The 13,346-nt window shown below is 41.2% G+C and overlaps 1 protein-coding gene across 4 annotated transcripts in view; it reads left to right on the top strand.

Moving 5' to 3' along the window:
- The window catches only part of LOC133544481 (methyl-CpG-binding domain protein 5-like), a 50,626-nt gene that overhangs the window by 22,309 nt on the left and 14,971 nt on the right, over nt 1-13,346 (top strand). For all 4 annotated transcript variants that reach the window (XM_061889846.1, XM_061889849.1, XM_061889848.1 and 1 more), the window contains exons 4-5: nt 5,866-6,037; nt 10,254-12,602. In XM_061889846.1, coding sequence (XP_061745830.1) covers nt 5,866-6,037; nt 10,254-12,602 — 2,521 coding nt within the window. The remainder of the gene's footprint in view (nt 1-5,865; nt 6,038-10,253; nt 12,603-13,346) is intronic.

Below are 13,346 nucleotides of genomic sequence, written 5' to 3' on the forward strand. Positions count from 1 at the left end.
CCCTAATTTGAGTCAAAGCACATTTTTTTCATTAAATAAAATACGGAGGCACACTACCAGCAGAAAAGGTTAAAAAATGAAACTCCACTAGGTTGTCATGCCTTATTTTGAGTTTGTTGTTGTTTCCTGTGTAGTGCTTTAGTTTCTGTCTTGCGCTGTTAATTTGGTAACCCTCCCTGTTTTGTTGGTGTTTTGCTGTAGCAGCTTCACGCCTTCCTTTGAGTTCTATTGCCCGCACCTGCTTTGTTTTCGCAATCAAGACTATTTTTAAGTTGTGCGTACGCTGTTCTTCTTTATGGGGACACTGTTGTTTGTCATGTCATGTACGGATGTACACAGGCTGTAGGTTTTCGCTGTCATCCAGCATTCTGTTTTTGTTCAGTTTCACTTTTGTTTTGCATATCCATCCCTAAGCTTCAATGCCTTTTCCTAGCGGGATTTGCCTTTTGTACATTTTTGGTTTAAGCGTTACATACCTTTTACATACCAAAAAAGGCTGAAAAACACTGCACCAGACAACGGCTAATTATTACAACTATTGATTTTCAAAAAATATTTTTTGGACCAATTAGGTGAAGTTGCATAATTTACCAAGGCACACCAGACAAAAGTGCCATATTGCATATGGCACTATTATTACAAATGGCACCTTTAATTTCTATGCAACCTATTTCTGCTCAAACTCTTAATGGATCTGTCCCAGTACAGCATCTACCTGTACATATAAATGTACATAACTTAAATAAAAAACAACTCCTTTTATCAAAATGTAAAAATAGAAATAAAGGCATCATGTAATGACAAAAAGCTAACAAGTTGATAATAATAAAGAATGAAAAAATTTGAATATTTGTCTTTAGATATATGGATAATTGTAGATACAGTACAGGGTTCCCCTTAATGTATTTGATTGTGGCGGTGCGCCACGGCAACATATCAGTCGCCACACTTTAAAAGTATTTTTTTTACATGAAAACAAAATAAAGTAATATAATGGATTGTAGCGTCCAGAGGAAGACACACCAAGACCGGTGTTCTTTTTATCTTTTATTGCCAATCAAATGCTAACAACAGGCCCAATTCCAACAAGTATTTTTTCCCTCCAAGACACTTAACACTTCCTCATTCTCAGCCAACACGGTGTTTCAAAGACCATGAGGAAAATGAACACCATAACACACTAACATACACATTAATACCAGCAGCTAGTTACAGTATGGATGGATATACCTAGTTTATTGTTTTTGCACTATTGACAGGTGACGCACTGAAAATTAGGCTGCCCAAAAAAATTTGTATTTTGATCACTGGAACTGCACTGCCGAAACCAGCTGTTGTGATGACGTAAGCCATACGCAAAGCGGGAATGTCTGGATCAGAGGCGGCATGTCCGCGCTCTGGACATGCTGAAATGTATCCGAGATATACCCTCGAACAGCGATCTTCAAAATTTAAGATGACACTAGCGGCTTTTTAAGGAGAGGATTGCTTCCAGCAGCGCTAAGCAAGTATGGTGTCAGGCTTTGTGCAGCTCTCTTTCCATCACAGACATGGATCGACATAGGTAGAGTTACAAAAGACAAGTACAGTCGACAACAACACCAGAAATAGATGCTAGATTTGTTGCCAGTTGTTTTTAATAAGGAAAGAGTGCAAGGTTTCCCCTTAATGTAATTAAATGTGGCGCGCTGTAACTGCTTTTTTATTACCGCCACACCTTGAAAATGAGTTGTTGTTTTTTCAACTTGAAAACAAATAACTTGATGTAATGTATTGTAGCCCCCAGAAGAAATCACACAAAGTTTGGCGCTATTTTTAATCTTTATTACCATTTTTATGTTAACAAACGGCACAATTCCAACAAAATTTACCTCTCTTGCAAACACGTCTCCGTGGGTATTCGCTTCTTCGGACACACAACACTTCCTCATTCTCCGCCAATCCCACCTTTCAGGCATGGACGGTGTGTTTGCAAAGATGGGGAAAACTGACATCAAATCCAAACGTCATAATGACAATGCCTCAACTACGCCCCGAGACCATACTTGCCGACCCTCCCAATTTTCCTGGGAGACTCCCAAATTTCAGTGCCCCTCTCGAAAATCTCCCGGGGCAACCATTCTCCCGAATTTCTGCCGATTTCCACCCGGACAACAATATTGGTGGAGTGCCTTAAAAGCACTGCCTTCAGCATCGTCTACAACCTGTCACACGTCCGCTTTTCCCCCATTCCAACAGCGTGCCTGACCAGTCACGTAGCATATGTAGCTTTTACACACACACAAGTGAATGCAACACATACTTGTTCAACAGCCATACAGGTCATACTGAGGGTGGCCGTATAAACAAATTTAACACTGTTACAAATATGCGCCACACTGTGAACCCACACCAAACAAGAATGACAAACACATTTCGGGAGAACATCCGCACCGCAACACAACATGGACACAACAGAACAAATACCCAGCAACCTTTGCAGCACTAACTCTTCCTGGACGCTACAATATACACCCCCCGCTACCACCAATTTCCATGAATGTAATAAATGTGATGAGAGTTTCTTATTACAAATGCAATTTGTTATTACAGTTGCAAGTGATAAACGCTTATTTAGTGAAACAAAACTAAATGTAAAACTGCATGGATATACATAAATTAAAGATGCATTAATAATCAAATTGTAGCTCTTGAATCATATTTAAATCAAATCGTGAGGTGGCCAAAAGATTCACGCCTCTAGTCTTTTTTTATCTCGAAGGAGATAGACAAAAGAGCGTAGCAAAGCCGAAAATGGACGACATCTTCAAAGTAAACAAACATTTGTCGCATTTGCTTTACGTCACTGCCGGCAAACGGTGTGGGTTGACGAAGATAATGATGATAATGATTTTTGGTAGACGTGAATGGTAGATTGTGCTCCCAGGTCACGGAATGTGGTGGGCACTATCCACCAGTTGGTTGATTTAGAATCGCTAGTTGATAATTTGGTGGAAAACAGGGCAGTTGACTCTTTTGGGGTCCATGGGTTCTACGATTGGGATGAAACTGGACTCACTGGTGACGGTGGCAGAGAAGAGGACTGTGGAAAAACTAGTGAGCATCCTGGATGATGGCAGTCACCCTCTGCATAGTGTTATCAGCAGCCAGAGGAGCCTGTTCACTGCTAGACTGCTTCATCTGAAGTGCAGGACTAATAGACTCAAAAACTCCTTTTGTCCCACACGCCATTAGACTGGGGGCCAGGTGGTACTAGGATGACAGGGGATGCAAAACAATAACCGTGCAATACTTTTTCATAACATGGTCACGACTGCCTAGTTTCTCTTGTTATATTCTTATTTTACTGTTATATTTTTATTCTCATTGTTGCGTTTTATTTTTATTCTTATTGTAATATTTTTCTATTTTGTTTCCATTTATACCCCCATTATTTACTTTTTACTTTTTAAATTTGATCTCATTTCTATACACTGCTGCTGGAATTTTAATTTTCCTGTGGGAACTCTCCTGAAGGAATCAATAAAGTATTATCTATCTATCAATGGCACAACCGCGTTTTATGGAACTTCGCTCTGTATCGGATCGCGTTATATCAAACTTTACCTGTACATAAAAATGCATGAAACTGTGAAAATAAGTGACGGAAGACAAATCAGTTTAAGACTGTCATTCAACATTTACCTGTCGGAAGGTGCCACACATTACAACAATATGCCATCATTTCAAATATTTGCCTTTATGCAGACAGACTCAGAGCTTTGTTCTATATCATGCTCTTAGGCTGAAGAAATAAACGATAAAAACTATACAATGGTTATATTGTAATGTGATCAGTAGGGTTGTAAAAAATTAATTTTAGAAATAATCGCGATTCTTATTTGTAACTATTCTTAATTAATTTAAAAAAATCATTTTCAGCCATTTTAGTAATTGTTCGGGGTAAAATTGATCAAACAAAACCTTTTTTTTTTTAAATAATATAGAAATGTATCACAGTTGTTTGTCTATTTTATGGAGGAATGTAGTCAATCATAGAGGTGGGACTCTTTAAGCATATCTCAATTCGATTACAATTATGAATCAGGAGCTACGATTTGATTAAAAATTGATTGATGCATCTTTAATTTATGTATATCGATGCAGTTAGGCATTTATTTTCGTTCACTAAATATGTTTTTATCACTTGAAACTTTAAAATAACAATTCATGTGTTATAAGAAACAGTTACATTAATTCCCACATTTATTAAAAAAATTAAAATGGGTGCAAAACTGGACCGTAAATAAATGCCCGGTAGTAAAGAAGCTGGTCGGATCTCTCGTTTAGGTGGCTTGCTGCAGTCAGCCAATTATGGACGTATACTAATCGATCCTATGATCCTCAATGTCCGAATTACGATGCATCTAAAAATGTATTATTTCCCTCACCTCTAGAATTGTCGCCCAGTGGTGTTAAAAAAGTATTGATTTTGAATTGAGAATCGTTTTGAATCGAGAATCGATTCTGAATCAAATGGTTACCCCCAAAAATCCATTCTGAATCATGTGATGCCCAATGATCCACAGCCCGAGTAATCAGAATATATAATAATAATAATAATAATAATAATAATGCAAGTAACCATTTAAAAGGATATGAACTTTTTTCACCATTACTGTAGAATTTTTTTCCATTGTACTGTAATTGGAAGGTAAATAACTTTATCCTAAATAAGTAAACACACAAAACTTGAACACATTTCTGTAAGCAAATATGATGATAATATGATAATATTGATAATTTTGAAGTGCAATTTTCTCCCCAGTTGAAAATACAAAGTCGGGTGTTGTTTTTGTTTATTGCCATCACATGATCAGTGTCATTCTTGCTCGTTCGTCTGTTTTGATGGCACATTATCACACTGGAACATTTGGCTTATGAACATATTATTTTCTTCTTGAGTTTTGTTACTTTGCGGCACTTCCCATTGGTGTGTCGCGAGTAGGTAATGCTATTTGTACCCGCTTCCTGTGTGTGTAAAGCTGGCAGTCTTGCTCTCTCCTCCACAGAGACAAAAGCTGCGTCCCAATTCAGGGACTGCATCATTCGGAGGACCTGGCTTACGCAGCCTCAGAAGGCTAGACCTTTGGAGGCACTTCCAAAGGATGCGTCACCCGTTGTTAAATGGGACAGGCTAGCCTGCGGAGGATACTTACATTTGAAAGTGTATTCGCTGCCGCTGCTTGTATTTGCCGCCATCGGCAAAATGATCCGGATTGAACAAAGACGCGCAAAGATTCTTGGGGTATGGGAGCCCACGAAGGATAGTCACGCTCCTCCGAATACAGCGAAAAGGAGGGCGCGTTTGGAGGAGCCTTTGAATTTGAAAGAATTGGGACAGGCTTGGCGCAGCGTTGTGACGTAAGCGGCCTTCAGATTCGCCCTTCGAAGGATGCAGACCCTGAATTGGGACACAGCTTAGGACTGTGGTTGACTGAAAAGAGTGTTCACTGTGTTCAATACTGTGCTTTGCATTGTTATATAAACACACTCAGGTGCTGAGAGCGATGCACAGAGTGAGACGTCTTTCTTCCTGATTGACGCAAGAGACAAAGAATCTCAAGGCTCAAAAATTCTGATTGGTCAGCATGTCTGTCGCTCAAATGCCTGTGACAGCCGGGGGGAGGGGGTAGGACGACTCAGCCTCTTCCGATTACATAATCACACCAATTAAAATCTGGATGTCAATTTGATGTCAATTAGTCGTGCAGCCCTAATACTGCCACCAGGAACGGGATCAGAATATGTAAATAAAATAAATTGATGAATGGAATAATTGTAATAATTTCCATCTATTTACAATTCTTCTGTCTTATTCCTCAGGTGTTCAACTTTGACCGGGGGGCAGTGGTCAAACAGAGGACAACAGAGGACGTGAAAGCAGACGAGGATGTCACCAAACTCTGCATTCACAAGAGGAAACTTCTGGCTGTGGCTACGTTGCACAAGAGCATGGAGAGTCACCCGCCTCTCACACTCACAAGTCCCGGTGGAGGTATGTTTTTCATGGACCTAAAGAATGTTTCTGCTGAGAGAAGATTCACCGCACAGATGCGTCATCTTTTTTTGTTTGTTCAGAAAAATTCCAGCACAGTCAGGGTTCCCCCCTAGATCGCTAAGATACGGTGGGGGTTATGGTTAAGGGCTTGGTCAAAATGACATTATCACATTATTTGCTAAGATGCATATATTTTCCTTAAAATGGCAAGAAACATGTATACATACATTTAAAAAATATGTTAATTGTAGTATTAACATGTGTTTTTTCCTACATGTTATCGGTTTGCTCTTTTTTTCAATCGTTGCCGATAATTGTACAATGTTCTTGAGCTTCATTTTTCTAGAGATTCTTCCGACCCTTTTAGTTCCTCTTACTTTATCAAAAACAAATGGCAATGGTTTTGTTTACTAGAGATGTATACCGAATACTACCGTATTTTTCAGAGTATAAGTCTCTCCGGAGTATAAGTCGCACCTGCCGACAATGCACAAATAAGAAGGAAAAATCATATATAAGTCGCACTGGAGTATAAGTCACATTTTTTGGGGGAAATTTATTTGATAAAACCCAACACCAAGAATAGACATTTAAAAGGCAATTTAAAATAAATAAAGAATAGTGAACAATGGTCTAAATAAGTGTACGTTATTTGACGCATAAATAACCAACTGAGAAAGTGCCTGCTATGTTAACGTAACATATTATGGTAAGAGTCATTCAAATAACTATAACATATAGAACATGCTTTACGTTTACCAAACAATCTGTCACTCCTAACTGATGAATCCGATGATATCTTATACGTCTAGTCTCTTACGTGAATGAGTTAAATGATATTATTTGATATTTTACGGTAATGTGTTAATAATTTCACACGTAAGTCGCTCCTGAGTATAAGTCGCACCCCCGGCCAAACTATGAAAAAAACTGCGACTTATAGTCCGAAAAATACGGTAGTATTTTATGGTACTGTTTCCTAGTTAGGTCGGTCCTTGAGGACCATTAAGATTCTGGACTAACAATACTAGAGGTGGGAATATTTTGGGACCTCACGATTTTTTTACGATTACGATTCAGGAGGTACAATTCGATTTAAAAATGGATTATTGATGCATCTCTATGTATATTGATGCAGTTTTACATTTGTTTTTGTTTCACTAAATTAACGTTTATCACTTGTAACAAAAAAACTGTGCATTTGTAATAAGAAACAGTTATATTAATTCCCACTTTTGTTAAATTAATAGAAATGTGTGCAAAACTGGAACATAGAGCTATATAATCAAAGAGCTGGTCGGTGAGGCGGCTCGCTACAGTCAGCCAAATTTTAGAACTGTCTGCATTACTTTATTTACAATAAATGTATCGATTATTGACGTTTACTACTGGATTTTTCAACCAAAAAATCGATTATTTCGCCCACCTCTTAACAACACTGCTATCAGAATTTCTGACATAATTATGACACAATGTCCCACTCATTTCAGCTGCCACTGCAACACATTAAAATCAATATTTGAATAATGACAAATAATGAGGCAACACCACACAAAAGTGTGTAACACAACAACATTTCCTCTTCAAAAGTTCCACAAAGCCACACACTCTTGTCAGCTTGAAGTGAACAGACTTTACTCACGAGTCACGTCTACCATCCTCCTAGCAATTCATTAATCCACAGGCCACTATTAATCCATTCAAACAAGTGAAAAATTCAGGTAATATAATAATCCATAATGTTGCTTTGAAGCAAGATAGCATCCGCTGTAACTGACAGGTTACTCTGCTTGATGTCCGACGTCACTTAATTTTGCCGCGTTTGTGTGGCATTAAAAGACATCTGGCATAAAACGTGTTTCAGTTTGTGGTATTTATTGACGACAAACTGACGATCGAGCATTACATTTGCTCACTGAGTCTTTATTTATGTAATACACACACACACATACAAACCCAGTTTCTATATGAGTTGGGAAATTGTGTTGTATGTAAATATAAACAGAATACAATGATTTGCAAATCCTTTTCAACCCATATTCAATTGAATGCACTACAAAGACAAGATTTGATGTTCAAACTCATAAACTTAATTTTTTTTTGCAAATAATAATTAACTTATAATTTCATGGCTGCAACACGTGCCAAAGTATTTGGGAAATGGCATGTTCACCACTGTGTTAAATCCCCCTTTTTTTTAACACTCAATAAACGTTTGGGAACTGAGGAAACTAACTGTTGAAGCTTTGAAAGTGGTATTCTTTCCCATTCTTGTTTTATGTAGAGCTTCAGTCGTTCAACGGTCTGGGGTCTCCGCTGTCGTATTTTACGCTTTATAATGCGCCACACATTTTCCATGGGAGACAGGTCTGGACTGCAGGCAGGCCAGAAAAGTACCTGCATTTGATTTTTTTACAAAGCCACGCTGTTGTAACATGTGCTGAATGTGGCTTGGCATTGTCTTGCTGAAATAAGCAGGGGCGTCCATGAAACAGACGGCTCTTAGAAGGCAGCATATGTTGTTCCAAAACCTGTATGTACCTTTCAGCATTAATGGTGCCTTCACAGATGGGAAAGTTACCCATGCCTTTGGCACTAATGCACCCCCATACTGTCACAGTATGGGGGTGCATAAACAAAATACCGTGACACATGAATGGTTTTTGAAATAATAACTTTATGAAATGAAAAAAACACAAGTAATGTGACAAAACCAAACATGGTGTTTACTTTTTAATATCAATATAAAACTCAAAGCAGTTTGGCTAATGAAGATGTAGTCTGATAAACAAGCTTTGTTCTTCTCCAACGCCTCTTAGGGGGTAAGAACAACAGTTTGGTCGACAAAAATAAACAGGAGTGGTACCTCTCACACCTAATACACAATCTTCACAGCCCGCGTTCATTTTGATGAGATGATAAAACATTTTAGCTAGTATTGATGTTATTTAAACACTGATGTGATTTGCAGTTATATAAAGGACGAGTGAGCATCCCAGTAAACAAACTAAAAACTTTATAAACAAGTTCTGTCAACGTTCATGACACATCTCCTGCTGCATGTTTCCTCGCGTCAATAATTCTGTCACAGCTGATGGACGCTGTATTGATTAAACGAAAGCAACATCAAATAGTTTTCTCCATCTCTGTATACTTTTAGTGTGGGGACAAGTCCGTCTGTCTCCAATATTGTCCGCACCCGTCTGCATCTAAAAACAGCAGCGAACGCACGCCAAGAAGCGAGGGAAAATGACGTTAAACCAAGCGCTTGGCTCTGTTTACTCCGAGGTGAAATCTCAGGAGTAAAGTCTGTGTAGTTTGTCTACCATGACAGGGTTTGTTCGCCAGTGCTGCTGTGACTTTGTTTTCAGGAAGTAAGCAGCATCGCCTAAAATGCATTAATAAATGGCGGTTTTTCGGTAATGGCAAATTTAGACGGTGTTAGTAACCGTCAGGAATTTTACTACAGTTGATCATTATGCCGTTTACTGTTACATCCCTACTCGGATACAATAAAGTACGTCCAATTACGGATATGCTGCTTCTCATCCAGACGATCCGGGGGATATTGTTCATGTAATCACAACATTAGGTTTCGGCAGCGCTGTTTCGGTGATCAAAGTACGTCTTTTTTCGGCAGCCCAATATTTGGTGCATTACTGGTCAATAGTGTGCAAATAAACTATGTTTATATCCATTCAAACTGTAAATACTTGCTGGTATTATTGTGTTATGATATCCCATTGTGTGTGTACACACCGTGTCGGAGGAGAATTAGGGAGTGTAGTTGTGTGTCTGGGAGTAAAACATGGAGACGTTTAAGCACGGAGTAAATACTTGTTGGAATTGGGCCCGTTGTTAGAATAAGATTGACAATGAAAGTTAAAAAGAGTGTCGGACTTAGTATGTCTTCTTCTGGACGCTCCAATTCATTATATTACTTTATTTTGTATTAATGTAAAAAAGCCACGTTTTTAAGGTATAATGGCTAATATGTTGCCGCGGCACACCGCCACAATCAAATACATTAAGGGGAAACCCTGGCAGTTGTTTGCTGTGCATTTATGTTTATTTTACCTTTGATAATTGAAACAGGCTTGGTAGTAGTAATAGCTCTTAGCACTACTTTGTCTTTTAGATAGTCGGCTTGATTGCTTCAAATGTGTTAAGATGTCGCCATGAAATTAAGATGACTGCTTTGTTTGGTCTTTAGGTACGTCATCTGTGGTCACGTCTCATCCCACAACTCATCGAGCAATAAGGACTAAACCCCACGATGGCCTGGTCAATGTTGCCGGTCCAGACTGCAAGAATGCGTACAAGATGATGATGGCAGCTGGTCCCCAACATCAGCTGTATCCACCCAAGGACATAGGTGGAGGCCAGCAGCCAGAGCTCTGCTCTGGGTACTCCAGGCCACAGAGGCTGCCCAGCTGTGAGCCAGGTCCAAAATCCCCTTACAGAGCTGGTTATGGAGTTATGTTGAGCCCACCTGTATCCAGCACTAAGTTATGTGGAGATGGCTCACATTCGCCCTGTACAGAAACATTGTCCAGCCCAGAGGGCTATCCAAGATCCAATCATTGTGGATTTTCTGGAGCTGGCAGTCCCAGCTCAGCTTCCATTTATGGAAACTCCAGAACTCCTCTTTCTCCACCTAGCATGATGCTCCATGGCTCCCCTGCGAGTCAAGCATCCTGTGCCATGACAGGAAGGACTAGCACACCACTCTCACCCACAGTCACTGCCAAAAGCCCTGTCATGAACATGAACATGTCACGTGGTAACTTCCCCTCTGGTATGGATATGCCTAATGCTGCGTTCCTCCATAAAGTACAGCCTTCTGTCCATCCTGTACCACCACCTCCGTCTGTGCCACCACCATGTGTCCTGCAAAAAAGACAGTTAACATCTGAAAAAGACCCGTTAGGTATACTGGACCCCATCCCTAGCAAGCCAGTCAGTCAACCCCCAACCAACACCCCAAATTTCCAACCTAACATCCACACTCAGGTATCCATGATGAATGTAAACATACCCCCTCCTGCCATTGTCCCCTTGCCAAGCAACTTACCTTTGCCCACGGTAAAGCCTGGGCCGGTAGGCCATGGTGGCCACATACAAAGGACTCAGCAAAGCGGCCCAACTTCCTCTATGTCACCGTCCCCAGTGACATCCCCTGTTCACATAGCAGGGTCCACTCTTCGGGTGGAAGCATCCCCCCATCGCTCACGCTCCTCTTCCACCTCTTCTGACCATGGAAACTTCGCAATGCCATCAGGGCATCAGGCTCCTAGTGGCAACATGAAGGTTCCCCCTCGATCCCCCAGATCTGCAATGGGTTCTCCCAGGCCAGCTATGCCATCCAGTCCCTCCACTATCAAAAATGACTCACTTCACCAATACAGAGACCCCCAGTTGCTTTCTGGAATGGGAAATTCAGTTGGTACCCAGCAGCAAAACTCTACTTACTCTCCTAACTCTTCTTCCTCTTCCTCTTTGCCCACCCCTAGCGCTTCCCAGAAGGGCCACCCAGGACTCCTCGGAATGCCTCTAAACCAGATTCTAAACCAACAGAACGCTGCCTCCTTCCCAGCCAGCAGTCTCTTGTCAGCAGCAGCCAAAGCACAGCTCGCAAATCAAAACAAACACAGCACTGCTAGTGTGGCTGCTGCTGTTGGTATGCTAGGTGGAGAAACAGGTGGTGGAGGTAACGGAGGAGGTGGCGGGCATCCTGGCTCAATCAGCGGCCCTTGTGGCATGGATGGACATAGCACTTCAAATCCCATGCTCCCACCAAACTCCACCATGCTATTGAGCTGCCCTGAGGGTCAAAGTGGTCGAGCAGCACTAAGGGACAAGCTGATGGCCCAGCAGAGGGACCCCATACGCAAAAGAAAGCAGTCATCGGGTAGTACATCTGTTGGCCATGATAGCAGCAGCAACAACAACAACATGGTTTATAACATGCTGAACAAACCTAACATGGCAGGATCTCACTTGCCAGCTCCCAGTGCAGAGCAGATGCGAAAGGTTGTCCGTCTAGGAAACCTTCCGCCAAACACCTCCATGGCCCAGCTCCTCCAGTCCATGAGCAGCCAGAGTTCCCACAACATGGCTGGTAACAACCACCCTCCTGGCCTCAGCTCAGGACCATCTCCTTTAGGAGCTACGCAGCTCCATTACAGTGAGTCCACATCCAAGGTCCCCTGCAGCCCCCAGCAGAACTTTATTGGCCAGCAGAGGCTTCGAGTCCCAGCAGAAGTCATGCAGCACTGTCATAACGCGGATGCTCCTGGAGGTCACCTAGGCTCTCGGCTAGGCCATTTCCCTGACATGATGGCCCAGATTCAGGCTACAGGCTGTGCGCCTGTGGTTACAGGCGGTGGACTTGTTGGTCCCAATGGCATGCCACATGGACGCCCCAACACTAATCCCCCACCACTATCTCATACTGGGCCTCACCCCTCGCAGCATAATCTCCATCATGTTGGAGGGCGTCCTAACATGGTGCTGATGCCGAGTGGAGATGGAAGCTATACAAAGAACATTTCTGACACAGGTAAGAAGCAACTTTTTGAAGCTTTAGTATTTGAACATCTTTCTTCTTTGCAACACGTGTTGCAAGAGTTTACAGTCGTTTCTGATGTGTGTGTACCACTGGAAGCCTCTGATTTGATCATCATCAATTGCGAAAACATTTTATATTGAAATTTTTGTTCAACAAGAAAGAAACATTTCCAAAAAACTGTCTTTTGTACTAGATATAGTAGTATATATTGGATCTTTCTGTGTGGAGTTTGCATGTTCTCCCCGTGAATGCGTGGGTTCCCTCCGGGTACTCCGGCTTCCTCCCACTTCCAAAGACATGCACCTGGGGATAGGTTGATTGGCAACACTAAATTGGCCCTAGTGTGTGAATGTGAGTGTGAATGTTGTCTGTCTATCTGTGTTGGCCCTGCGATGAGGTGGCAACTTGTCCAGGGTGTACCCCGCCTTCCGCCCGATTGTAGCTGAGATAGGCGCCAGCGCCCCCCGCGACCCCGAACGGGAATAAGCGGCAGAAAATGGATGGATGGATGGATATATTTTTTATTGTAAACATTTCAACCAAAATACTTAGGACCTGTTTCATAGAGATTATCTGAACAGTCCTAACTTTCTAAAACTTGTTTAATGCATACTTAATTTTTTTCAATGTAAATACAATGATAACAAGAAAAGCACTTGGAAGAGTGCAGACCTCTACCAGGGCCTACCTCCAAATTGTAAAAAAGTCTTGAATTCAAACCTCTAAAATATAATC

This window comes from Nerophis ophidion, linkage group LG27, assembly GCF_033978795.1.
Source record: "Nerophis ophidion isolate RoL-2023_Sa linkage group LG27, RoL_Noph_v1.0, whole genome shotgun sequence".
NCBI classification, from domain to species: Eukaryota; Metazoa; Chordata; class Actinopteri; order Syngnathiformes; family Syngnathidae; genus Nerophis; species Nerophis ophidion.